Genomic DNA, 27,682 nt, shown 5'->3' with positions numbered 1-27,682 from the left:
ATGATGGCTCACAACCATCTGTAATGAGATCTAGTGCTATTTTCTGGCCTGCAGGGATACATACATGTGGCCAGAACACTGTATTTAAAAAAAAAAAAAAAAAAAAAAATTGTGTTAACTCTAAAGATCTAAGTAGCATCTACCAGATAAAGAGGAAAATGTCCCCTTCAGTTGGATGATGTTGCTCAAAGTTAACTACATCAAAGCAGCAGTACTTTATAAAATTTAAGGTAAGTCATTTAGTATACACCAAAGGGACCAAGTGTGATGACCTCTCATACAAGTTGTCACTGGTCTCAAACTGGTTAACAGGCACATAATCCTTTAATTCAATTTCAAGGTTTTTCTCTATTTGGGACCAAATTCACTATGGTTACATTTACAATTGCTACCCTAAACTTTCCTTTTGAAAGTCTGTTACTCAAAGGTCACTTGATTACTTACCCTTTTACTTCTAACATAGAAAGATAATTAAGATCTGAGCATTCAGATTGGGTTTAACTGGTGACGAGAAGGAAGAAGCCTAAGTTAAATATCCCAGAAATTTATTTGATGCTTGCTTGAATACATTTTGTATAGAAAGGTTGGGACTGTTTGTGTTGGGTGTCCCTGGTAAATTTCATGGAGGCCTTGAACCATAAGAGTGCCAATCCATGAACATCAGAAATGGAAACCGAGAGCCCAATTTTAGGACTGCTCTGAAGATCTGTCTCTGGTCAAATCAAGCCACTCCATTGAAAATGCTCGAGGTGTTAGAGCTTCTGTGTGAAAACAGCTGACACGAAGGAGGGCGTTTAGATTCTGGTTTGTTGAATACTTAAATACTTGGAAATAAGAATATTCAGCTTTGAAGTTTTCAATACTGGAAAACTTTCAAGTCTAGGACTTACAGCCAGGAAGGGCTGCTTTGTATTCCTGAAACTGGGCTGTTTCCACAGGCTAATCTTCAGCTTTGGCTTCCATCTCTTCTGTATCATCATCTCCGTCCACTTCTGCATTTTCTCTCTCCAGCCGTTCCATCTGCCTTGTGAGTTCAGTCTCATCTGTATCTGTGACCACTTTGGGCTGTGGAAGAGGTATAATTTCAAAATGAAAAAAAAAAAAAAAAAAAAAGTGGAGCAAATTGGACTTCAATAGTATTACTGGCCAGTGTTCTTTCTTTTCTAATGATTCAGTCATACCCATGCTGACTTAGCAGTGAATAAGTTCTATTAGCTGAAAGGTAAAATAAAGTACGAAACAGTACAAGGAAATAGTGCACATTACAATGGAACAATACGTCTGCCATTTTAATAAGCTAAACAGGAAACAAGAATTCAGTGACCACAACAGAGAACCACCAACGTCCTGTTTTTTTTTTTTTTTTTAATGGATATTCTGGGCTCAATATTCAGAGAATGAACTGTTCTATACACATAGACAAACAGCATATAGAAATTAGGTTCTGTTTATATCGAGACGAGGGAAAGACAGATAACTACTTGAGGCAGGCAGGCCTTCTTATATAGACAAGGCAGTCCTTCTGCCTCTGGCTCCCAGTGCTGAAATTAGATTTCTGTAACTATGCCCAGCAATTTTTTTTTTTCTTTTTCTTCCTGAGGGGAAAGACCCTAACACCATTGGCCCAAATATCTGTCCCACAATATGACAGTCAAGTGCTAATAGTTCTCATTACCAAAAAAAAAAAAAAAAAAACAAAAAAAACAAAACAAACAAACAAACAAAAACCCTTTTTTAGGAACTCAGTATTAATGGTTACTTTATACTTCATAATTTTTTATTCCCAACAACTAGTCTGACTGGGCAGGTAGCCTAAGCATGTTGACAAGGTTGGCTCTGAACTTTAGGCAATTATCCTGACCTCAATTTTTCCAAGTGCCGAGATTATAGGCAAGAACCATCATATTCAATTCATCTGATATAACAATAATACCTTATTTGTGTGTGTAGGAATGCAAACCATAGTGTGCTTTTGAAGTTGAGAAGACAACTTTTGGGAGTCAGTTTTCTCCTTCTAACATAGGTCCTGGAGACCAAATATGGGTCATTATTAGGCTTGGTAGCAAGAGCCTTTTACCTACTGAGCCATCGTGCTGGCCCCACATCTGAGCACTAAGATGCTGCAAAGGCAGCTAAGTAGATGAAGTGCTTTCTGTACAAGTATGAGGACTGGATTCAAACCCAGCAGCCATACAGAAGCTGGACATAGTGGTGTGCATCTATAACCTAGACCAAGGGGAGCGAAGATAGGTGGCTCTTAAGCTTCAGGGTTAGTGAGTCTTACAAAACAAGGCATAGTATCTCTGACACTGGGCCTCTGGCTGTCATATGTCCACCCATGAGTCAGCATACCTGTGAACATACACTAAAAAGAAAATTAAAATAAATAGAGGTCACCAGGGAGTTAAAAGCTAGCCTTGATTACATAGCGAGCTGGAGACCAACCTGGACTACGAGGGATCTCCTATATCAACAGCATAAAACAAAACAGCATTAAGAACAAAGTAAAAAATAAGACAATGATCTCACCTCCATCTGAACATTGAACACACCCCTCTTCTCCTCAATCTTCTCTTTGATGACTGCCATAGCCTGATTGAGAACAGAGAGGCCTTCTGTTCTCTCTAGCGTCGTTGTTGTCATCACATACCTGGGTGGAGCTATTAGGTTAATCTAAAGAAGAAAGAAAAAAATGAAGCTATGAATATACTTAACCAGAATTCAAGAATTACTTTATTAATTTGCTCTATGAAGGCATCATCTCAACTTGCCTCCTAGTTCTCCATCAGTTTATTAACAGCCTCTTTTCTCATTGAGCTGATAAAAATACTCCAACAAAAACAATTTATGGGAGAAGATTTATTTTAGCTCACAATTCAAGGCATAGTCCTTCAAGGTGGAATGTCAAAACAGTGGGAATCTGAAACAGTCAAGCTATGTCTGCAGTTTGCAGTCAAAAGACAGAAATGAATGCATGCATGTAGCTACTCAGTTCCCTCTCCATTTATACAGTGAGTGGGTCAGTAAAACTCAACAAACATAACTAAGACAATTCTGCACAGGTGGACTCTAAATCTGTTAAGCTGTAAACTAATTAATATTAACCATCAATCAGCAACAGACCACTGATACAATGATCTAATCCAGCTCATATAGTCTACTGTAATACTAAATATGAAAAATTATAACTACTGGGACTGGGCATTTCGGATAGTTGTCATCAGCATAATGGGTAAGTAGAGTTATAAAGATGGCTCGGCAGGATTCCAGTTTGGTTCTCAGCATCTATAGTGACTCACAATCACCTGTAACTTCAGTTCTAGAAGATCTGATGCCCTCTTCTGGCCTCTATGGGCACCAGGCATGGACATGGTACACTTGCATAGAGTAAAAATTATATTTTCTCCCCCTTTCGAGACAAGGTCTCATACTCTATTGACCAGGCTGGCTTTGAACTCACAGGAACATGCCTGTTTTTGCTTCCCAAGGACTGGAATTAAAGGCATGTGCCACCATGCCTGGCAATAATAAAAAAAGAAAGAAAGTAAAAGTAAAGGGCTATTTATGTCTAAACTGATGGAAGAAATCCAGTAATGACTATCCAGTTAGACAAGCTTCTTCAAAGCTAAATGTATGTTGTTGAGAATGCTACCCTTCTCAAGGGACTATGAACATTTTGGGCACTGAATTCCTCACTGTAAAGATTTAATATTGCTGGTCCACTCACAATAGGAACCCTTCTCCCATTCATTGTGATGGTAGACCAACAAAAAGGCAGGTGGTGGTGGTTCATGTCTTTAATCCCAGCCCTCAGAGGCAGAGGCAGGCAGATCTAAACAACCTCCCAAGAAATATCACAAAGAGACTGTTCAACACTGAGATTGGGGGGGGGGGGATTTTTAAAAATGAGACATAACAGGTTTTCGACATTTATTTATTTAAATTATGTGTGGGTACCTGATGTGTGTGTATGGTATATGGGTGCCTGAAGTGTTATATCTAGGGCTGGAACTCAACTCAGATCTTGTGCAAGAGTAGAACTTCTGAAGTAGTTCTTCAATCCCCATGATACCTTTACTTTTTAGATGCTGGGAATTAATCTCTGGGCACTCAATATGCCAGACAAGCACTTTACCAGTGAGCTGTATCTCCTACCCAACACAACCAACCTAAAGGAAGAAAGGAAGAAAGGAAGGAGAGGGAGAGAGAGAGAGAGAGAGAGAGAGAGAGAGAGAGACTGGACTGGGTTCAAGTGCCAGCACACAGGTCATCCACAAGGTTCTAATGAGCAGGGTGGGAGAAAATGCATAACTTACCTTGATGGGCATAGTTTCTGTAGAACAATTCAAACCTGCTCTCAGGGCTTCCTTTACAGCATCAATTCCTTCATAACCATAGCAAGCTACTTCAATATCTAAAATTACAAAAATTCAAAAGCTGGTATCAGAAATGACAATAAGGAAAGACAAAAGAATCAGAGATATTGAAGTTATACCAGTATACTTATGACATTAACCTCAATCAGAAATACATTTTTACAGCTGAAAATACCCGATTATAGCTATGTATGTAGTCACAAACCTGTGATCTCAGCATAGGGAAACTGAGGCAGGATAATTTTACAAAAGACAAAAAATATCAAATACTCTGACAGCAAAATATGTATTTGGAAACTGCACCCATTTGGTCCAGCAATTCTTTCTACTTTATTACACTTACTATCTTGTGTATGTAGGTGCATACAAGTGTGTGGAGGTCAAAGAGAAAACATGCGGGAGCAGCTCTCGCCATCTTGCCTAACCCAGCAAATCTTTTAGAACACCTGTAATAGACAGGTAAGTATATAGTTTTGTAATTGTGAAAAATTAATAAAATCTGTATCTTTCTTTTTGGAGCTGAGGACTGAACCCAAGGCCTTGCATATGCTAGTCAAGCGCTCTACAACTGAGCTAACACCCCCCCCGTATGTTTATTAGGAAGAAACATTAATATTTATACACTTTTACCAGGGAGCAAATCCAGGACTTCGCAAATGCTAAGAATGTGGTCCACTCTGATTTTTATACCTCTCCCCCTTTGAACAGTGCTTCTCAACCTTCCTAACCTTGCAACTCTAACAGTTCCTCATGTTGCTGTGGCCCCCAACCATAAAATTTTGTTACGTTATAAATCGTAAACATCTGATATGCAGGATATCTGATAGTCAACTCCCATGAAAGGGTCACGCACCCCCCAAAAGGGTCAAGACCCACAGGGTGACACATGATCTTGTAAAGTTATGTATACAGGAAGAATGTCTGAAAATATTCTAGATAACTGACATCGGGTCAAATACAGAAGCATATTAGGATATCACTGTCCTGTTGAAATACTTTAAATTGTATACTAAGGCAAAATAATAATTCTTTTTGTAAAAGGGATAAATTAAGGTTAACTGAACTTCTAGGACTATTTTCATTCAATATATTTTATGCTTTTGTAGAAGTAATTTCTTGGGCTGGGAGTATGAGACTGCGGTAGAGTACTAACTTAGCATTTATGAAGCCCTGGTTTGATTCTTCTAAGAGCAAAAACAAAACCCCAGAGCCCTCAATAAACAAGCACCCCACTCGGGGAAAAAAAAAAAAAAAACAAAAACTCAACCAAACTCTAACCAAAACTTAAAACTGTTTTTACAAAAAAAAAATATTTAGAAAAATTTATACTTGCACGCCTTTAGCCTCAGAGCTCGGGAGGCAGAGGCAGGTGGATCTGTGAGTTTGAGGCCAGCCTGGTATACAGAGCTAGTTCCAGGACAGGCTCCAAAGCAATACAGAGAAACCCTGTCTTGAAAAACCAAAACTAACTAAATAAGTAAAAAAAAAAAAAAAAAAAAAAAAAAAAGGTTTGTAGCAACAAATATTTTGGTCTCATTATTTAACAGCTTGTTTAGGAACATACAGTATTTAAAAAGTCATTTAGAAGCCATTTACCTGCTCGAATTTTGACAGCTTGTGGTGTCAAACGCCTATTGATATTGTTAATGAGTACTTCTCGTTCATTTTCATTCAAATCTAAACTATCCAAGATAGACGGGTCTCTGAGAAAAACAAAGAAACAAGAAATATAATGGTAACATTATTGATAACTAGGAAACCAAACACATGACCACAGAATGATACAAATAACAAAGCAAAGCTTTTAGTATAGCAATTGAAATCTTGATTTGCATGTGTTCTTTTCCCTTTCCAAATGTGTAAATTGAGGATGGAACAAGTGTCTCATAGAACTGCTCTATTAAGTGAAGCAATGTACTTAGTATGTGACAAACAGAAATCACTCAACTGATTTTCAAACAAAAATCTGGCTAAAATAAGCAATTTAATACGTTTTAATATAAATCTGATATTCTATTATAATTAACTTAAACATTTTCATGTAATTAGAATCTACTTCAAGGACTTAGAATCTACCTCGGCAGTGGAACAGGAACTGCCAGTTAGTGAGGTTCAGAGGGACTTCATGCAAAAATCAGCATTTCATTAGATCATACCAAGGGTCCAAGACCCAGATCAGGGAAGGGCTTAGCTAACACTGGCATGAAACTGAATAAATGACAACGAGAAAAAAATAACTAAAAGGGAGCTGAGTAGTGGTGGCACATGCCTTTAATCCCAGCACTCCTGCCCCGAACTGCTCCCCCAAAAGGGTAACTAAAAGGACAGTAGACCTTAAAATGCAGAGGAGGAACATTACAATAAGTTATATTATGCAATAAAGGACTAATATGAATAAGGATCCAAACTAACATGGGATCTCAATGAAAAGTGATAGAATCTGCATAAGAAGGACTTTTCATTTAGCTTGCACAAATGACAGAGATATCTACAACATCATACGGTGACAAAGACAGACTTAGACTGTCATTTATAATCAATAAACATACAAAGCTGTTGACTTCAGCAATAAGCAGGGGCATACAAATTATGGCAAAAAAAGAAAAAAACCTGACATATACACCAAATGGTGGTGAAGAGGAGGGAAAACAGTAATATCTACCTCTGCAGTTGCTGGGGAATATAAGCTATAGAACCAATTTGGAGTGTAATTTGGCAAAACCAAATAGATGTAAATATTTATTAAATCTAGAAAAAGGCACACATACATTTATTCACAATACTACTTGAAAAATGGAGAAATTAAATCTCTTGATAGAGGAACATAGAGTGTATATTCCCAAAATGAAATGATACACAGATTAAGAGGAAGTAGGTATACATCTTCAATATGGAAAAACCTTACTCAACCTTATAAGGCAAAATGCAACTTCAGAGAGATAAAACAATGGATTAAAGTTTAACTATATATCTTATCCTTGTGAAATCTTGTGCTGTGGAATATTAGTTGCAGAAGTGTTACATTTACTTATGCGGTGTGAACATTTGTTTAATGATGTGTTGCATTCTTTTATGTTGCATTTGTTTAACTCTGTGAAGCTGTGCTACTCCACCTGTCTAAAATACCTGATGGTCTAATGAAGACCTAAATGGCCAGTAGTGAGATATGAGAAAGGATAGGTGGGGATGGCAGGCAGAGAGAATACATAGGAGAAATATGGGAAGAGGAGATCAAGGAGAGAGGAAGGAGGAAAAGAAGATGTCAGGGGCCAGCCATCCAGTTACACAGCAAGCCACACAAGTAAGAAGTAAAGAACGGTATATAGAAAAGTAAAAGCCCAGAGGTAAAAATGGATGAAATAATCTTAAAAAAGGTGGCTAGAAACAAGTCAAGGTGAGGCCAGGCATTCATAAATAAGACCAAGCCTTTGTGTGACTATTTGGGAGCTAGGTGGCAGGCAAACAGCCAAGAGTAAAAACAAAACAAAACAAAACAAACAAACAAACAAACAAACAAACAAAAAAAAAAAACCAAAAAAAACAAAAACAAAACCCTATAATCTTGAGACTATAAATAGTCTTCATTTTAAGATTTTGGAGTATTTATCTATACAAATGAAGTATTTCCAGAAGTAGATCCAAGTCTGAACAAGAAATTCATTTACAATCGAGTGTAGCTCATATAAATACCTTAAAGACATTATTTTCTACAATCTTTAGTGTGTCTGCATTTTAACTATTATTTGTCACAGAAGGTTAGGCCATAATGTTGGTACACAAACTTTCAGAATTTGGGGGTGTTTTGTACTTCTGGATTAGAGGCGCTCAAAATGTATATTGTAAAACTGTAAGTGATAATGATATACATTAATGAGTGCTGTGGAATATTTGTACACTGTGAAGATGTGTTCCTGTGATTGATGTAATAAAAAGCTAAATGGCCATTAGCTAGCCAGGAAAGTACAAGTGGGATTTCCAGGGAGAAATGAGGAGGAGGAACCTAGGTGTGTAGAGAGCCACCAGTGAGACACAGACATGCAGAATTAAGGAGAGGTAAAAAGCCACCCAAGAGGATTCTATATCCCATACAAAACCCCCCAAACTATTGACTAAGGAGTACGGAACAGAAGGATAGATAGTGCTTAAGAGTGAACGGTACACGATCTGGATGGAGCTAGTGTGCATGGGTTTGAATATCAGTGACACAAATTTTGGGATGTCTGATCTTGAACAAACTGATCTTTGCCTCTGTTTCTTCAGTTATAACATAAGGACAATAACATATATTAGAAGATGTTAGGACTATGGCAGTGTAATCTATTATTATCCTCCTCTCTCTTACAAATTCTCACATATACAGAGTCACAGCAGGTAATTTGGTATGCTGAAGATTCTAACAGGCTTAGTCTTCCTCTCTCATTCCCAGGGGCTAGGAATTAACGGTGGGGAGGAGTTCCTGCAGCATTAACGGTTATGAAGGAATGGGAGGAAAATATGCAGAATCAGCAAGCAGGGACAAGTAAGTGGTTACTAGAGAGTGTTTCTTTTATTGGTTAATGAATAAAGTCCTGTTGGCCAATAAGAAAGCAAGATAGGCGGGACTAGGTCTCAGGAGGTTCAGGGAGAGGGAGAGTCAACAGGTAGGACTTGAGAAAATAGAGGTCTAGATCCTCTCTCTGGTAAGATAAGACCATGTGGAAAACACTTAGATTAATAGAAATGGGTTAATATTTAAGACAGAGCTAGACAATAAGAAACACTAGTAACTGGCCAACAGCTTTATATCTAATACAGCATCTCTCTGTGTTACTTGGGGCTGGCACGGCTGTGGGACCAGGCTGGAGGGAAAACAACTTGTAACAAGAGAGGACATGATGCTACCTATAAGAAAGTCAAGGGAAAGATAAATTGTTTTTTTTGGCATAAATGGAAAAAATGAGAATATTTTTATGGTAAGGGCAGAAATCAATAAAGGAAAAGGCTGAAGATCCAAGCAAAGGAATGGCTGACAGGCTGTAGGATTAGTCTGAGAACAGAAAGGGCATGAACCCCAAGAGCACAGGAGAAATGATCTGGTCAAATGGTCTGAAAGTAGATGGGTAGAGTGCAGATCCGCCATGAGTGAGTGACTGCTTCTGAGGAAGAACACCGAGAAACTCTAAAACAGACACCATAAAAATGGGAGGAGGAACTAGCCAAGAGCTGAGAGATGTAGGGCAGCAATGAAGACATAGCTGAGTGAGACCTTGGATAAACAGAGACACCAAATGACTACTTTTTCCAGCAGTAGTCAGTAATCCACAATTGCAGAGAAGTTGGGAGTTGTCAATTGAAGGCTGGATATCAGTAAAAACAGGTTTGGGACCAAAGCCTAATACATAAGAATTTAAGAAGACACACAGTAGGATTATGGTAAAAGAACAGAATGTGTGAACTACAGGTTTTAAGGCAAAGCAAACTTGGTTAAAAGGTCCATGGTGAGGCCACATGAAGCTTCGTTAATGTGGCATGGGATGAAAGTCCAAGCAACTGCAGTAAGCAAGAAGCTGTACTATTTTGGATGAAACATCCACATTGGTCCTGACATCACCCAATGACCCAATGACTAGGAAAGGAAATTTATAAGAAAGTAGTGTGAGATGAAACCAAGTAAATATGGCATATGAAAACTGTACATCCTTGACCACATAGGATTGTCCCATATCACAGGCCTTTCACTGAAATATTTTTAAAGCTAAATATGACAAGGACCTAATATATGGATATTGTATGACTAGATCCTAGCTAAGCAGCCTGTGTGTTAATACTTGGTAGATGAAACAAAGTCAGAATCAAGGTTATCTTACGAGACTGCATGCTTAAAGGCATCATAAGCACCATATCCAGGTTTCTTGTACTTGTCATCAAAGACCCAGGCAGTCCTCTGGAACAGGCTTTCCAGTTGCTCATCCTTGGTGTATTCTAATACCTCAGCAACATGGCGAAGAATGCTATAAACCTAGATACAAAATGAAGAACTCAGTAATTTGAAAATTAGAGATCCACAAATAAGGAGCTTTTCATACTTCACTAGAAGATGTAATTTTACACTTCAATAATTTCTGAACAGTAACATCTCTTAACTACAAGTTCTTTCTCCATAAAGAAATATTCAGTACTTCATAATACTTGACTGAAGTGGGTATAACAAGCAGAAATATGACACAACTCGGGACATTCAAACAGATTAACATCTCTAAATTTGTTTCACTTGTAACTTAGTATCTTTCCTTACCAAGAGAGCTCTTGCATATATCAGGTATATAGAAAACCATACTATTTTAAGGAGAAAACTGTTAAGAGCTTTAATATTTCTTTTGTTGTTTACTATTTAATAATTATGTTCTACTTTCTTACCCAACAAACTCCAAAAAATAATACAAGTTTAGAGAAAAATATTTAAGAAGGTATTTCATAAGCTAGCAAGATGTCTCAGTGAGTAGGTAAATGTTAAAAGGGATAACCAGAGTCCAATCCCCAGAACACATATGGTAGAAGAACTAGGTTTCCACAAGTGCCCTTTAACCTCTACTACACATCTGCCATGTGTGCTCGTGCACACACTTACCAAAACAAATAAATGTAACAAAAAGCTGTTTCACATTTCACATCAAAAGCAACACAAGGGAGAAAGGGTTTATTTGGCTTCCAACACCAGGTTACAGTTCAGGCAGGGAAGTGAGAGGCAGAAGTCTGGGAAAGCTGGTCACATCAGCAGTCAACAGTAGAGAGCATGAATCATTGTACACATGCTAGTGCTCAGCTTGCACTCTACATCATACATGCCAGGATCCCCTGGTCAGTTATCAGTCCCTCTCACAAATAAGATGGATCTTTCCACATCAATTAACCTTAGCCAAGACAAATCCTTCACAGGTGCACTCCGAGAGCTGCTTTTCAGGTGTCAAACTATCATACTGGATTAACCCAAATTAAAAAACAAAACCAAAAACTTTTTATTTAAATATTTTCTTGGTATTTTGTGGACAGGAACACACACAGCAGAAAAGAACAAAATCCTAATAAAAGGCAAAGAAACTAGAAACAATGTCGTTGAAAACAGAGGATCAGGGGCTAGAAAGACTGCTTGGTTGGTAGGAGCATTACTGGTCTTGCAGAAGACCTAGGTTCAATTCCAGGCAGTCACACGGTGACTCAAACCATTTGTAACTCCAGTTCCAGAGGATCTGATGCCTCTTCTTACCTCTTTGAGAACCAGACATAACCATAATGCACACACATACACGCAGGCAAAACCCTCATATACATTAATAATTTAACAAAGAGAATCAACTCACAGTTTTGGACTTTGTGAATTTGTCTTCACATTTGATTGCTTCCTCTGGAGAAACTCTTCTTTTTGACAAATCAATATAGCCTGTGAGAAAATATTTAAAAATAATTTTTATTTGTTCAAATATAAACACTATTAGAAACAATCTTATGAGCAAATTAAATATCTGATTGAGCTTATAATTATCTCCATGAAAATCATAGACAAAATACTATGAGAAATTTATATAAAATTTCAGAAATATTTTTACTATAGGGTAGGGTAGTTATACATTCTTGATCATGTTGGAAGGAATTAATAATTTTTAATTATTTAATTGAAAGCTACTTAAATGCCTCTCCTACCATGATGTGATTAAGAGGCTATTATTGTCAAATCAGATGTAGTGGCAAATGCCTATTAATTCAAGAACTTAGAAGGTGCAGGTAGGTTTAAATCTAGCTCAGCTCAAGAAACCCTATCTCAAAGCCAAACCAAACAATCCAAAGAGAGGTGATCTTCAATTAAAATAACATTCTTCTGCATGACCAATACATCCAGAAGGCAGGACTAAAGCATCTTTTAACCCCATTAAAAAAAATCTGCATAGTAGATTCTCTTTCAGAGATGCTGGCCTTATAACCTGAAGAAATAGGACTCATAAAAGATGACAGAATTTGTCAAATAGTCAGACCATGGACACACCCACAATCATATGTCTGGTCATAACAAAGGTCACGAGACCACAATACAAAATATACACACAAAATTTTTTTACCTTTTTATTCTCTTAACAATATTTACCAAACAACCTTAATCTTTATTAACACTGAAGAAGTCCAATTATCTTTTCTTCTTACAGAAGTAAAGTTTTAATCTAAGAAATTGCAGCAAAAGTTATAAAAATTTATTTTTGCTTTCTTCTAAAAGTGCTAGTTTAAAATTTAATTTATGTCTATGATTTTAGGTTTTTCTTAAAAAAGGAGTATTTATGAATCATGTTCTGCATTTTTTAGCATACGGACATTCAATTGTCCCAGCATTATTTTTCAAATGATTTATTTTTATGTGCATTGGTGTTTTTCTTGAGTTAAGACAATTACTAGTGTTTTGGGATTGTAGGTAACTGAAACAGTACAAATCAAAATTGCCAATAATACTATACTTACTGTTTTTTCTCCCCTATCTTTTCTTATGGTATCAGAGATCACCCCAAGATTTCAATTTCATGTTAGAGAAACACTCTAAGCAATTCTCAGCCTAGACAGTCTTTCTACACTGCCAAGAACTCTAGAGTGCTCCTTCTACCTCTATCTTCTGATTAGCTGAGAGCATAGTCATGCACCAGTGAGTCTAGTATGCCCCTCTCCCCGTCTTTTTTTGTTTGTTTTTTCCAGACTGGGTTTCTCTGTGTAGTCTTGGTTTTCCTGTAGATCAGAATGGCCTGCCAGTAGATCCACTAGTCTCTGCCTCCCAAGTGCTGGGATTTATACCACTAACATCCTGCTTTTTGTTTTTTTTTTTTTGAGGCAGATTCTCTTTGTGTAGTCCGGACTGTCTTGGAACTAACTCTGTAGACCAGGTTGGCCTCAAACTGAGATCTGCCTATTTCTGCCTCCTGAGGACTAAAGACTTACACCACCATGCATGTATCTATGTATTTTCAATGTTGTTCTTATACTTGTGGTCTCAATAATTTCAGTGAGAAAGGATCTCTGAGGGCCAACCAATTATTAGAAAAGTTTATCAATGGGCTTATAATTATATTAACTACCCAATCAGGAATCTACATATCCTTACGTAGTATGCCAATATTGTAGTTAGCCCTTATCAAATCAGGAGGAATTAAATAAATTATTGGCAACCTTTTTATCACAGCACCTTTCAGAATTATTCAAACTGGTCAGCTCTGTCAGTCACCCACCCAGCCAGAATTTAAGAGGGCACTGGCAGGCAGGTACTGTAGGTAGCTCAGATTTGTGAATTTGAGGCCAACCTAGGCTAAGAACTGCTTAACACCTGCTTGTTCCCTGCCATCACTCCCTGTGTTATCACTTAGTCACTTTCATAAATTTATATCTCGATGGTATAAATAAGACAAACAACTAAATACACTGTAAAGAAATTAGGAGAAAGGGAAAATATTATTATTAAACATTTCATTTCAGGTTAACACAAGACTAGCCTAGGGTATTAGTATTCCTTAGTGCAGTTCTATCTGGGAGTAAATTCCTAGTTTCTCACCACAAAAACAAACAAACAAACACCTCTATTTTGACTTTTGTTTGGTATTACTTATCACTGGATATACAATTCTAACGACTTTTTCTTTCCAAGGCCTGGCCTCTATTTCGGAGTAGAGCAGCGTACTCTGTATCTCTACCCCCGTACACACTATGTACTGTTTGTGTGTGTGTCCATCCCCACAATGTTTTTGACATGCGTGCATTTAGTTTAATTATTATTTACGTTATAAAAACTTGTGTTTTTTCCAGTTTGTAAACTCAAGATTTGATTTTCAATAATTACAGGAAACCTTCGATTTTTGGGGAATGTCTCACTATAACCTAGGCAGTCAGGCATTGGTTTTTGTTTTTTCAAATACATTTCCTGCCCTTCTCATCTACTGGTATAGTACTTTTGATACTGGATGGTTGTTGATGTTTTATCTGTATTTTCCCCCAATATTTTCTGCCCTTTAGACTGGCTAATTTTCAGTGTTTACCAATGTTCTATCATCTTCAATCTTTTAGCCTATCCAGTGAATTTTTCATTTCTAGAATTTCAGTAGTAATTTGTAAGACTTTGTAATTTCTTAAGATTTCCTTTTATTCATTCTTTAAAAGAACAGTTTCCTAATGTGTTTGGATAACAATCACTTTAAACACTTTTGTCACTGAATTCAAAGATTATCTCTGGTAGATCTTAGTAACTATCCCCACAACTATCCCTTGGCCATTGTTTTGTTTTTCCTGTCTCCTGTGTGTAACAGTATTAGATATATCTTTGACATTATGAATGATATTTGGGGTAGGCTCTGGCTTACTATATATTCCCTTTAAGCATATGGATTTTTTGGAAGTTGTTTCATCAGGAAAAATTAACTACTTAAGTGGACTCAAGTAGGAAATAATTTTAATCTTCAGATTTTAGATGTTTAAAGGCTACCTGTCTATCAATTGAGGCATCACACAGACTGAGGCAGAATTTATATAAAGACTAGGGACTCTCCTAATGCTGCAACCCTATAATACAGTTCCTCATGTTGTGGTGAGCCCCAACCATAAAATTATTTTCATTGCTACTTTATCACTATAATTTTGCTACTGTGATGAATCATAATTCAAATATCTGAGCTTTCTGATGGTCTTGGGCAACCCCTGTGAGGGTCAGTTGACCCTACAGGCCCCTACAGGGGCCATTACCTACAGGCTGAGAACTACTGCTCTGATTCTTTACCATTACCACTATTTTTCATTTTGCTGTGGCTATTCAGGGCACTTAGAATGTTTGTGTTGTCCCCCACCCACAGATTCTGCAAAATCTTTTAGTCAGTGCTGAATGGTCATTTTCTTTTTTAACTCATCTTTTCCCCCAGATTCCATGTAAATCATGCTGGACTATTAAGTAGGCACTGGCTTTATCACTCTCACTATAATTTATTAGGTGTTAGTTTCAGGTCAGCTAATTAGTGGTCGGGAGTGAAAAACTGCATACCTATGATGACTAGACTTGTTTTTAATGTCTTCCACCACTGAGTTTGCTGACATATTTTCAGCTTTTAAGTCTTCACAACCCTGTCCCAAAACAGTAGGACCCAAATACTGCCTTATTTTATAATTCTTTATTACATAAAATATTACATAAAATAACTGCAAAGGAATCAGGTATATTTTCAGATGCCATTAAGAAGGATATTTCAGAAAAATAGAACAGATACATGTAAGATTATTTCTATAGCAGAACCTATTTGTACTGTGCCAATTTAAAATAAGAAGCAGTTAAAATGTAGTTTGGTTAACTATGCTGTCATTTTTATTTATTTATTTATTTTAATAAAATGGTATCTGACTGTTCTAATGTGAGAACTCCAGGGTAAGAACAAAAGCAAAATACAAAGCCTGTAGGAGTTTTGTTTTAATTTTATTTATTCATTCATCTATTAGTTAATTTTTTTTTCATGTATGGGTCTTTTGCCTGCCCAGTGCCCTCAGAAACTAGAATAGGATTGAAGTTACAAGCAGTTGTGAGCAATCATGGGTACTTGGGGAGTCAAACCCAGGTCCTTTAGAGTAGAAGCTAGTGCTCTTAACCACTAAACCATCTCTGCAGCCTTCGTCACCTGAGTGTTTTGTTTTGTTTTTCCAATACAGGGTTTCTCTGTGTGGCTCTGACTGCTCTAGAACTCACTCTTTAGAATAGGCTGACCTCAAACTCAAGGATCTGTGTGCCTCTGGCTCTGGAGTATTGGGATTAAAGGTGTGTACCATCAAGTCCAACAAGGAGATCTGTTTTAATATGAGAAAGTTAGATCCTGTTAGACAAGACATTTACCAGCAGCATAAACACCAGGCATGCATAAAAATTAACTGTGTAAGTAATAAGGTGAAATCAAAAAGCTGTCCAAAACTGATAGTCCACACTGGAAGAAAGGAACTGTGCTAGATCACTTTTTTTTGCATACTGAAGATTCTTCAAGTAGGGCACCTAAGATCTTTAAAAACCCTCCCCTGCAGAAATACCTGCTGCCTGCTTTTGTCCTGTCCAGAGGTGGCAGCCCCCTCACCCCTTAATATACCTTTGTACTGAGAACTTGCTGTCTGGAAGTGTTATGAGCTGACTCTTTCCAGGGGCTTCCCCTTATAAATACAGATAAGTTAACTATTATTCTAGGTTTCTTTCTTTTTGGTTATGAGTTAATTACCAAAATCCTCATACATACCGAAGTTTCAAGTTATTTGGCCACAAAACTAACTTTAGAATGTACTTATTAAACTACCACTACTACTACTACTACTGTGAAAGGTTCTTTCTTAGCTGGCTAACTGGTACAATTTTAGAGAAATGAGGCTTGTGCATATATACAGATGTGAGTATGTTCATGTGGCTTCATATGTGTATACACATGTATGCCACATGTAAGTCAAGGCTATAGGAGACTCTCAGGAGCTGTTTAGTTTCACTTTTGACATAGATCTCTCAATGGCCAGGAACTCAGTAAGTTCAGCTGGCTGGTCTCAAATCCCCAGATTTCCCAATACCCCAGGGTTGGGATTATCAGCCTGTGTCTCCAAACCTGGCTTTTTTGTTTGGGTTCTGGAAATGAACTCACCCTCCTCAAGCACTTAATTGACTGGCTATCTTTTCAGCTTCCAAAAGCTTCTTTAACAACTTCATGTATAAAAGAATTTTAGTAGTTTAACAACAGTGTATTTTAAAATATGTACTTTAAAATAAGTCTTCTAACAACAAACTTTTGTAGTTTTGTAATTTATAGTTCTTAGCTTTTTTTTTCTCACTTACCTTTTTCTTTGTCCACTCTAATGACAACTACACATTCATTTCTGCCAATGCGGATCAGTTTGTTTATAGAACGGATACGTCGTCTGGATAATTCACTAAGAAGAATCATGCCTTCAATGTTATTGTATTCCAACAAGCTGACATAGGCTCCCATCTCAGCAATGGATCTTACATTCACCATCACTACATCTTCCACCTCAGGGAATTTGTGTTGATAAAATCTACAACTTAGACCCGGCATTCTGTAATTCAAACAAACAAACAAACAAATAGAAATAGTTGAGTTAGGGTAAAAATTATTTTGAAGATTCTGACAATGAAAGAACATGACAAAGGAAAGTAGACTCTAGTCTCATCTCTTTAAACGTCTTAAATGTCAGAAAATGGACAGGTACCCAGGAACCAAGGTTTAGTTTTTATTTGCTCCATAGTTTCATAATGCTTAGGCAATCACTTTGGAGGAACAATAAAAAAATAATGACTATCTATAAAGTGCCGTGAAACCTCAGGATTAAAGGAATATGTCAAGAGTAAATCACTATTTTAATATTACCACTTAAGTAGGGCATTGTGGTGCATACCTGTAATCCCAAAGCTCCCAGGTTTAGCCAAAAAACGATTACAAGTTTAAAGATAGCCTGAGCAACGTAACTAGATGCTATCTTAAAACAAAAACAAAGCAAACCCCACCAATACAATAAATCATCACCCAACATTTTATGAAATATGGAATGGAAGTCATCACTGTTGGCTCACATGGCATATGCTAACACACAGCACACAAAGGGAAGATTACTCCTTAACCATTGTGGCAAATATTACAACCAATCCTTTCTGCGATGCTACAGACTGAGCTAAGTTTCTATTTACACACAAAACAATCCTTTCTTGTCTCTCATGAGCTGCACCCCTAGTGCCAAAATTACAGTATCACAACCTAAAAATTTATTAAGGGGCTAGAGAAATGGCTCAGTGGTTGGATGCCCTTCCAACAAATGCAGATTTGGTTTCTAGCACTCACAGGATTGCTCATAACCATCTTTAACTAAATTCAAGGTGATTTGCCTCTTCTGGCTTTTGTGGGCTCTGCAAGCACACAGTATAGATATACATATGACACAATACCCACAAAATAAAAATGACTTCATTTTCTTGCCTGGCATCAGTGGCATGAACCTTTAATCCAGCATCAGGAGGCAGGTGGATTGCTGTGAGCTCAAGGCCAGCCTGGTATACTGAGAGATTTCCAGGACAGCCAAAACTACAAAGAAATGCTGTTTCTGAAGACAAAAAGACTTTGTTTTCATTTATTTCCTTTAAAAACAAGTAATTTAATTCAGTGACTACAATCTAATGTATTATTTATTCTCCAATACTTTGAGACTCTAGGATCTTGCCTATGCTAGGGAAGTACTTCACCACCAATCTTTACTCCAGTCTTATTTTTATTTTGTTTAATCTTGAGACATGCTTTATACATCTCCATAGCTCTTGTCTTTTAATCCCCATCCTTTAAAGATACCTAAAATTATTCTCTTTGATCCACCCAGTTTCCAGCACCATCTCTTTAGTGACCCACATGCTGAAAAATCATACCACAGTTAGCACTATACTTTAAAAAGCCAGTCCTCAAACTTTAATTGTAGCTGAGGTCTTTTATGTTTTTCTATTAATCACAACCTACTTACTGTGTCAGAGCCCAGAAGATAGGTAGTATAAGCATCACCTAAAGGCCTAAGGATATAATTGTGAAAATTCAGTAACTTACTTTTAATTGGTGTAGGGCCTAGCCATGACAGGCTCAACAGATTGGCCAAAGAGTAGGCTTGAGTTTCAGTTTACCCTAAAGCAATACCTGGTTCCAAGAAAGACCACAAACTGAGACCACCCAAACAAAACCCAGGAACGGACCATCCAAGGGGAAAATACCTCACATTCCAATCATTATAGATAGGATCACCATGCGTCCTTTAGTATAGCAAACACCCACCTCCTTTCGCCAAGACACTCCTAGACAAATATAAGCCTGAACAGCGATGGGCGGAGGTGACCTGAGGAAGGAGGTCGGAGGGGGCCAGGAAGGCGCTCTCTCTTTCTGGCGTGACTCGGACAGGAGAGGATCGGGTTGAATTTCCTGGTGTTCATCTGTCTAGGTTGTAAGTTATTTCTCCCTGAATAAACATCTATTCGGCCTATTTGTTTATCCTGATCCTTATTTACCGCAATAACCCCAACTGGGCTTGTGGCTCTTCTGACCTCACCACTATGTTGGATAGATGTAGGGTCCAAGCTCAAGCTTGAATAAAGGCTCTTGAATAAAGTCTCCAGATGTGTAGTGAAAGTCAAGATCTGAGCCTATTAAATTTTGAACAGGGGCGTGCTCTTAAAATCTGGACACATTAAAAAATATCACTAGTAGAAACATCTAACATGAACAAAAAGCAATACTGATATACACATTAAGTATTGGAAAAATATGCCGCAAATTAGGCCAAACTATTATGACAGAACCAACAGTACTGTTTAACCAAAAGCAACAGACTAATTTCTTTCTCAGCTCAACAAAACAGGGATTTAGTAAACAAAAGCAATCCCACACTCAGCCAGAATTACTCATTTGGAAACAGTTGTTTCATTTTTAAACAGTGCTTCTCTTAAGGGTAGGGGTGCAAATGTTTTCAAATACCTATAGAGAACTTGAGAATTAAACAGACTTTCAATAAATAATTGTGGAACAATTTTAGGGGATTTAATAGCTGTTTATCCTATTTATTCAACAAAATTTCAACAAATAGTAGAGGGATGCTTTGGCTTAATCTGTTGGTTAAATACAAGCAACAGGGTAAGAGGACACAGAGGGGAGATATAGCTACTACTTCAGAAGGCACAAATCCCCCCCCATAAAGAATAAATAATGGGGCATTGCTAATGGTATGTTGTATGCTGCTTACACTATGTCTAGGTCCCCCCCCCCCCCAGGGTTTCTCTGTATTGCTTTGGAGCCTGTCCTGGAACTGGCTCTGTAGACCAGGCTGGCCTCTAACTCACAGAGATCTACCTGCTACTGCCTCTAGAGTGCTAGCACTACAGGTATGCTCAGCCAAACCCAGCCAAACCCAAGTCGTTTGACACTAAATCTGATGTGTCTTTTATCCATAAAGCCTCAATATATCACAGTATGACAATACTGTTACACGTTCTCCACTCCCCGTTTTTGACAGGTTTTCACTGTTGTAGCTTTGGCTAGTCTCAAGCTTACGGAGTGCTGGGATTAAAGCACTTCACACCCCTCAAACTCAAGATCCCACTTCTGCCTTTAAAGTAGTTGGGGTTACAGGCACACACCACCACACAGGCTGTTATGTCGTTTTGATGTAAATAACAACAACAACGACAAAAAAAAAAAAAACCCATAAACAAGTTCCAGGGCAGGTTCCAAAGCTATAGAGAAACACTGTCTAAGGGAAGAAAAACAAACAAAACCCCACTATTCAAAAGATATTGCCCAAAAATCGAAGTTAAATTCAAATACCTTACATTATCAGCATTTTGCCCCTGTTAACAGTAGGTGTTTACTAGAACCAATGCAGTGTCATGTCACCATAGCGGTTGGGCAAAGACTTGTTCAGCTCTGAAGTTTACCAGTACAACCACACCTTCTGAGATCAGCACCTGCCATCTGGCGTCATAAGCACTGAGAAAAGGCACTACAATTTCATGTAACTGACATGACAGTCAAGCTCCCCCCCCCCACAACTTAATGGGGAGAAAAATTGAGACTTCGTGGATGCCCCCTTTCTTCAAGAAACAGTGATGAAAACTGAACACTAAATTTGGGGGGGTTATTAAAAGGCCCCGAGTGTGAACACACATTTAGCTCTAGTTTCCCACAATTTTAGGCTTTCAGCTTCCATAATTTAAAAAGATGCCATTTCTATTCTTGCAGTAGCCAATGGCATAATTTTTCAATTCCAGGGATGATTTCACTCTCCCGAAACGCATAACTAGAAAGAAAACTTAACGATCTTCAACTTTAATGGTAACATTATGGAGTATCTTGAACCTGATTTTTTTGAAACACGGTGATCTATCCTATTATTTGGCGAAGACTCAGTCTTCACCGAGTCAGGAAAGTTTTGGTATTATCCTGGGGCAGAAAAGGTTTTTTTTAAAAAAAAAAAAAAGCCCAAATTCTCAGGCCGGGTAAAAGCCAAGCGCCCAGTCGTCGGGAGCCAGGGGTGGGGTGTCGCGGCGTTCTCCGGAGGCCTCCCCACCAGAAGGTGTAGGCACCTAGCTGGCCACGTTCCTTCGCCGGTCCCTCAGCCCCAACAGCCACGTTTGTGGTTCACAGCACCAGACACCCGACTGGCGAGACGACCCTGGGAATAACCAGCGGGCGGGGGCGACGGGGTCCGGGCACTTCCCGCGCAAGGACGGGAAACGGGGGTTGATGGCCTGGGGCCTAGCCTCGCTCGATCACTCCTGTCACGGGACACGGCTGAAGTGAACTCCTGGGGACAGCGAGGTGCGGGGCCAGTCACCTGCGGTGTATGTGTGAATCCCGAACTAGGGTCCCACGCCGCGCTCCTCAACAGCAACGAAGAAACTCGGTACACCAGGACCGGACGCCAAAGCTCCTCAGCGTGCGCTTCGCTCAACCCAGCGCGCATGCGGCCCCACCTCTCACTGCGCAAGCGCCGACAGAAAAGGCCCTTCGTTACCACTACCATAGAGTCTTGGTCCTCCAGACGTGAGCGGTGTGAACCACAGGACGACCTGAAAAGTTCGTTTCCTCCGCACTTGGTAGATTCTGCGGAGGGGACTTGCAAGGCTTAAAGAAGAGGTCAGATTCTGCTCCTTGCTCCAGAATGGTTACGTTTAAGTTTTACTCAACCAACAGATGGCGCTGTGACGAAAGCCGGGGAAGCCGAGGAAGAGGAGGGGCGTGATCTTCTGATTCGTCACTCAGAACATGCTGCGATCTGCACCGGCGAGCCGCCGGCGGGAGGGGCTGTGGAGGGACCCGGAATTCCGGGCTGCGCGCGCCTCCACATCCGGGCATTCCTCACGCCCAGCCCTCTCCTCCCTCTCAGTCCTCTCGCAATAGGAACCGGAAGTAGGGACCGGTATCCTGTAGCCTCTTAGCAACGCGAGAGGGTCAAGTGACCCCCATCAGCTGACTCCCGTGGAGGAAGGCTCTGGGGCAGCCAGTTCTGGCGGTGTTGCAGTCACGATTGCCCGGCTTGGGGCCCGACCCGAACAGTCGCCGTCAGAATGTCGGGCAAAGACCGGATCGAAATCTTCCCTTCGCGAATGTAAGTGGAAGAATAGGACCAGTGGCTCCAGGTTCGGGAACACCTTCCCGGAGCGCATCCCTCGTACCCTTGGCCACCAGCCAGCTTCCTTGCTTTCTGGGCCGCTCAAGAGCTTTCTTTCCCCGGGGTCTGCCCGTGCGTTCAGAGCCAGACTTCCTTATGGCCCCCTCACTGATCCTTCTGAGTCCAAACGAAAGGGGGTTCCTCCTGCTGGCTCTTCTGGAGATCTGATGTCTTGACTCATTTCCCCCACACACCCTCTGAGCCACACACAGTTTACATAACCGAGCCTTCGCCACCTCTGCCTCACAGGGCTCGCCAGTGCTGAGGGGTAGAAGCTAAGGTGGTTTTGAGCAGAGCTGTCAGATGGAAGTTATGTCAGTGATAGACCTCTAGGCCAAAGAGGCATTGAATGAGTCGCCCTAGCTCAGCTGTCCGTTTTAATCTTGGGTCCCGTCCAATGTCACCTGCCTTGGGTGACCTACCTGCGCCCCTCAAGCTCGTGATAACGGTATTCTTTTCTACCTCTAGCAGTGTCACATATGTCATTGTCACACGGATGTTTGTTTGGCGGGATCTTTTCTCCCACCCATCTATGGGCTACCCCCTGGTTGAGGGAAGCATTTGTAAATGCATAGGCGGTCCACAAAAATGTTCCTTGACACCCCCCCCCTCGCCCCGTCTTGGGATCGGCTCAGTTGCAGGCTGCCTTTCTGTTTTGGCCTGACATCTTTGTCCAGGGAAATGACGTTTGTAAAGGAAATTTTGAAGTTTTCTCAAATATGCATAACAACGTGTAGATTGTTATTTGTGTTCTCTTTTGTTTCTGAAGAAGGACATCAGTTTATACTCTTAATATTTAGGTCTTTTCATTGAGTTTCTGTATTGGGGCGGGTGGGGTATGTGTGTGATACTGTATTTTTTCCCTTATCCTATCTTTCTTCTTTTCTCCTCACAGACTCTGAGGACTCTTTAGTTATATTTGAACCCTGTCTCTGCCAGGGTGCATGTAGTTCTGAATGAGTGAAAGAGTTTCAATTTTTTTTTTTAAATACTTTTTAGCCTTTACCTCACTGACTTTGAAATGGCAGATTGTACTAACTGTTCAAATGGGCTAGTTGTGGAGAAATGCAACGCCTATGGATCAGATACAGAGCAAGACTTCCTCAACATTTAATGTAATAACTTTACTGAGATACCAACATGGCTTCTAGAAACTAGTGGTGGACCTCTTGCCTAGCATACACAAGGTCCTGGGTTGAATCCCCCAGCTCCTCAAAACTAAAAATAACCATGCCTGCGTGAAACAAACAAAACTCTAAAGCAGACAGAAGTAAATATTTGTTTTAGCTAATACCTGATCCTAGACCTCTCTCCCACAGAACATGTATTAAAAGGAGTTTTTCCAATTGGATATATATTTTGTGTAACTCATGTGTCAGGGACCTAAGAGAGCCCTTCTTTGAAAGGTAATGGACCAGAAGGATGGCATCTCTGTGACTCTGTGGAAGGCTAGAATCCTAACTTGTCTAATTGTCAGTGAGCAGACGAGGCTGACCCAGCCACTGGTGGACTCACCAACCTTAGTGGTTTTCAGTTTTCACCATCTTTAAAATACACAGGCATGTCTGCATGACCCAGAATGGAGCTCACTTTTTTTATTTATTGGCCTTGCTGTCAGTGGTCTCACTGTTCAAATAATGTCTGGCCATATTTAATCGGTATTCATAATGCTGCGAGTTTTCATTTTTACTTGGACCTTTTAATTTAGGACTAGGAGGTGAAAGTGGGCTTCTTTGGGCTGAGGTAAGACAAATGATAGGTGTGTGAGGGTGAAAACAGCTATTTGAGAGCACTCAGCTGCTCCAGAGGAAGTCAGGTGTAGGAAGTCAATATTTTTCCCACAGCTTGACAGCAGGCTCTTTGTCATGCAGTCAGATGTCTTTGATTCAGCAGGAGACAAAGTCACTGTTTTAGCTGAAGGTCAGACTTTTGTTTTTTTGTATGGCTGAGCAGCTCTGAAATAGAGAGGAACGGGTTTGACAGCCATGGTCTAGGTCACACAGTACTGATTGTGACTCCATGTGCATACACTTGGTGCTGTTCTCCTGTGGAATGTTGCTTTCATTCAGGCATGACCGGAAAATGGAACAATTTTAGGTGGGAGCAAAGGAGGCCCAAAAGGGCCTAGGGATGGGTGGCTCAGTGGTAGAGCACTTGGCCAACATGCACAATGCCTTGGCTCTCAGATACCAGTACCACATAAAACTGGGTGTGGTGGCGTATGCCTGAAGCCCAGCACCCAGCATCCAAGAAGCAGAGTCAGGGTCAGGGGTTCAAAACAAGCCTGGGATAAATAAGACCCTGTCTCAAGCTGGAAAAAAAAAAAAAAAAAAAAAAAAAGGCACATAACCTTAAAGTTAATAGAAGTCCTTTCTCTTTAAAATTCCAGGCTGGCCTCTAACTCATTATATATCCCAGGCTGACCTTCAACTTCCAGTCTCCTTGCCTCTACCCCCAAGTGCTGGGATTACAGGCGTTCACACTTCATACTCAGTTCCAGTTGCTCTAGAATCTCAGTTACTGAAAACTTCCCATTCACAGAAGTACAGTCATCTAGAGTGAACTCAAGTTTCATCTATGAGTTCCAAATTTGCAGGTATCTGTAGTGCTCCAATCAACCTAAATCTTACCCAACTTTCTCTTCCCACTCCATGTGCACGTGTGCACGCTGCATGCAGTTATGTGAGTGTGTGCCTGCACTGTATGTGTGTGTGTGTGTGTGCGCACGCCTGTGCACGCGTGTGCACACTGCATGCAGGTATATGGGTGCATGTGCCTGTGGCGGTCAGAACAGGATGTCTGGTGTCTTCTTCTATAGCTTTCTCCACTTTTCGTTGAGACAGTCTCCCTGGAAAGCCTGTGGTTTGGGCTAGACTGGCTAATCAGGGAGCTCTTAGGATCTGTCTGTCTCTGCCTACCAGTGCTGGGGTTACAGACACATGCAGACTTGCCCGGCCGTCTACTGGTTCCTTATGCTTGAAGAGCCTGTGCCCTTACACACTGACTCATCTTCTCAGTCCCTCACCCAATCTTTTGAATCTCAATCCTGGTATTTAGTGTCAACAGTGAAGAATGTTCAGTGTACACATTGTTGTGGATGGCTCTTGTTGAGGCTGGAGGCTGAAGCAGGATTAGACCTGGCGAGGCCAGTCTCTGCAGTCGTCCACTGCTAACTATCTCTCAGATGGAGAATTGTTCTGGTGCTGTAACTTAGCATCTTTCAGGGGAGGCAGTGTGGAATGGAGCTCTGGTGAACCAAGGTTGGAGCCATCTTTTGAGACTTGGGTGGGTTCTGGAATTAATCAAATCTGGTTCAGATTCCTGCTTGCCTGTTCTTCAGTGATTAACTGTGGGGAAGTTGCGCTACTTTTCTGAGCCCCACTTTCCTAAAGGTGAAGGCTAAGGGTTTTTTTTTTTTTTTTTTTTCTTCCATTTGTAGAATTACTTATCTGTTACCATAACCTCTTAGTGAAAGTTTTTAGTAATCAGAGGATTTGCCCATAGATTCATTGCTACATGCTATTTTGCTATTGTTTCTGGGCTGGGCAGTCTGTTGAGACATTACCCAAACACTTTTTCACTATTAAAATTTATCTGTCATGTGAAAACTACAACAGCAATATCACTTTAGATATCACTGTTACTTCAGGGTTGAGACTTCTGGTGAGGAACAAATGCACTAAGTTTAGGAGGCTTCACTCCAAGGTTAGCTTGCCACTCACAGGTGAACAGGGTGTTGCTTTAGGACACAGAAGCACTTTAACACCATGCCAGTAATAGAAATACAATGCATCATTGTGGATAAGGTGTAGAATGTACCATAAAATATAGCAGTAAAAATGTAAGATCATGAGGTTTTTCCTAAGCCTCATTTCCTAAAGAAAGTCATGTCTGGTTTCTTGTAGATAGGTCTGTTCTTTGCACTTGAACAAACACATTCTGCTGTGGAGGTATTTTTGTGTCTTCTAAGTGGTGACAATAAATGTGTTTTCTTTGTTTTTGTAGGGCACAGACCATCATGAAAGCTCGATTAAAAGGAGCACAGACTGGTCGAAACCTCCTGAAGAAAAAATCTGATGCCTTAACTCTCCGATTTCGACAGATTCTGAAGAAGATAATAGAGGTAGAATAAACTTTGCTTTAACAGGGTATCTATTTAATATGTATGTCTATGGAAAATCAAGCAAGGCCTTTGGCACTGAAAGTTTTCCTCCCAATATTTCCTCTCTTCTTCCTTCCCTCTCTCTCTCTTCTTCTCCTTCTCTGTCTCTCTCTCTCTCTTTCTTTCTGGTGGTGGGGATTGGGCATAAGGCCTCATGTGTGCTAAATACACACCATTGAGTTAAATATCTACTTCCTAATATTTCTTTACATTGTTTAAAACAATTTTTCTCCTATCAAAAATAATAATCCTTTATAATAGGTGTAATAATAGCAAAAGAATACTGGCACATGTACACATAGAGATTAAGTTGCAAAGAGTTCATTATAACACCTGAATTCTGTCGTATGTCTGCAGAGTCACTTGGTCTCATCTGTGCCATGCTTGCCTCTCGGGGAGTTCTCTTCCTGATGTCCCCTCCCAGGGCCTTTCATTCTGTTCTGTGACTAACATGCTTTTCTCTTAGTCCTTTAAAAATTGAGATAGGGTCTTACTCTGTAGGCCAGGATGGTCTTGAATTCATGGCAGTTCTTCTGTCTCTCAGTGCTGGGATTACAGCATAAGACATTGTATCTGGCCCCTAGGACTTCTTTTGACTGGCTTCTGCGGTCATTCTGATGTCTTCAGAGAGGCCACTGCTGATATCCAAGGTGAAGTGACTACTCTTTTTACTTGGGTGACCTCTCATTTTATTCTTATGCTAGCACAGACTACTGTATGGTATTTTCTTACTTGATTATTTCACTCCTACTAGAAAATTTGATTTCCCGAGAGTAAGGATTTTTTCTTTTCAGTACTCTATTTCCAGTGCCTGAAGTAGTGTCAGCACATAGTAGGCTCTGTTCAGTGGTTATCTTGGGCAGTAGTGTGTGAACAATACAGAATCATTCTCAAAACTAAAGATTCTTTTGCTAGGTCTCTTCTTGCTTCC

At 39.8% G+C, this 27,682-nt stretch overlaps 2 protein-coding genes across 3 annotated transcripts in view; one reads left to right on the top strand and one right to left on the bottom strand.

Moving 5' to 3' along the window:
* Positions 1-528: 528 nt before the first annotated feature.
* Eif2s1 (eukaryotic translation initiation factor 2 subunit alpha) lies at positions 529-22,225 on the bottom strand. 2 transcript variants are annotated; one of them, XM_051196195.1, is made up of 8 exons: positions 22,088-22,225; positions 17,212-17,453; positions 11,714-11,793; positions 10,223-10,374; positions 5,973-6,079; positions 4,317-4,414; positions 2,530-2,673; positions 529-1,065 (listed from the first exon to the last, which is right to left on the bottom strand). In XM_051196195.1, the coding sequence occupies exons 2-8, from the start codon at positions 17,450-17,452 to the stop codon at positions 940-942; spliced, it is 948 nt and encodes a 315-aa protein (XP_051052152.1). In that variant the 5' UTR covers position 17,453; positions 22,088-22,225; the 3' UTR covers positions 529-939. The 2 variants fall into 2 exon arrangements, with proteins under 2 accessions (XP_051052152.1, XP_051052151.1); XM_051196194.1 differs by lacking the exon at positions 22,088-22,225 and adding an exon at positions 21,753-21,966.
* Positions 22,226-22,334: 109 nt separating this feature from the next.
* Positions 22,335-27,682, top strand: part of Atp6v1d (ATPase H+ transporting V1 subunit D) — a 15,276-nt gene continuing 9,928 nt past the window's right edge. The window contains exons 1-2 of the mRNA XM_051196196.1: positions 22,335-22,526; positions 26,595-26,712. Coding sequence (XP_051052153.1) covers positions 22,486-22,526; positions 26,595-26,712 — 159 coding nt within the window. The 5' untranslated portion in view covers positions 22,335-22,485. The remainder of the gene's footprint in view (positions 22,527-26,594; positions 26,713-27,682) is intronic.

Source organism: Phodopus roborovskii, unplaced genomic scaffold (genome assembly GCF_943737965.1).
Source record: "Phodopus roborovskii unplaced genomic scaffold, PHOROB, whole genome shotgun sequence".
Classification (NCBI taxonomy): Eukaryota; Metazoa; Chordata; class Mammalia; order Rodentia; family Cricetidae; genus Phodopus; species Phodopus roborovskii.
Note: the sequence above shows the minus strand (reverse complement) of the source record. Positions and strands in the feature narration are given on the sequence as shown.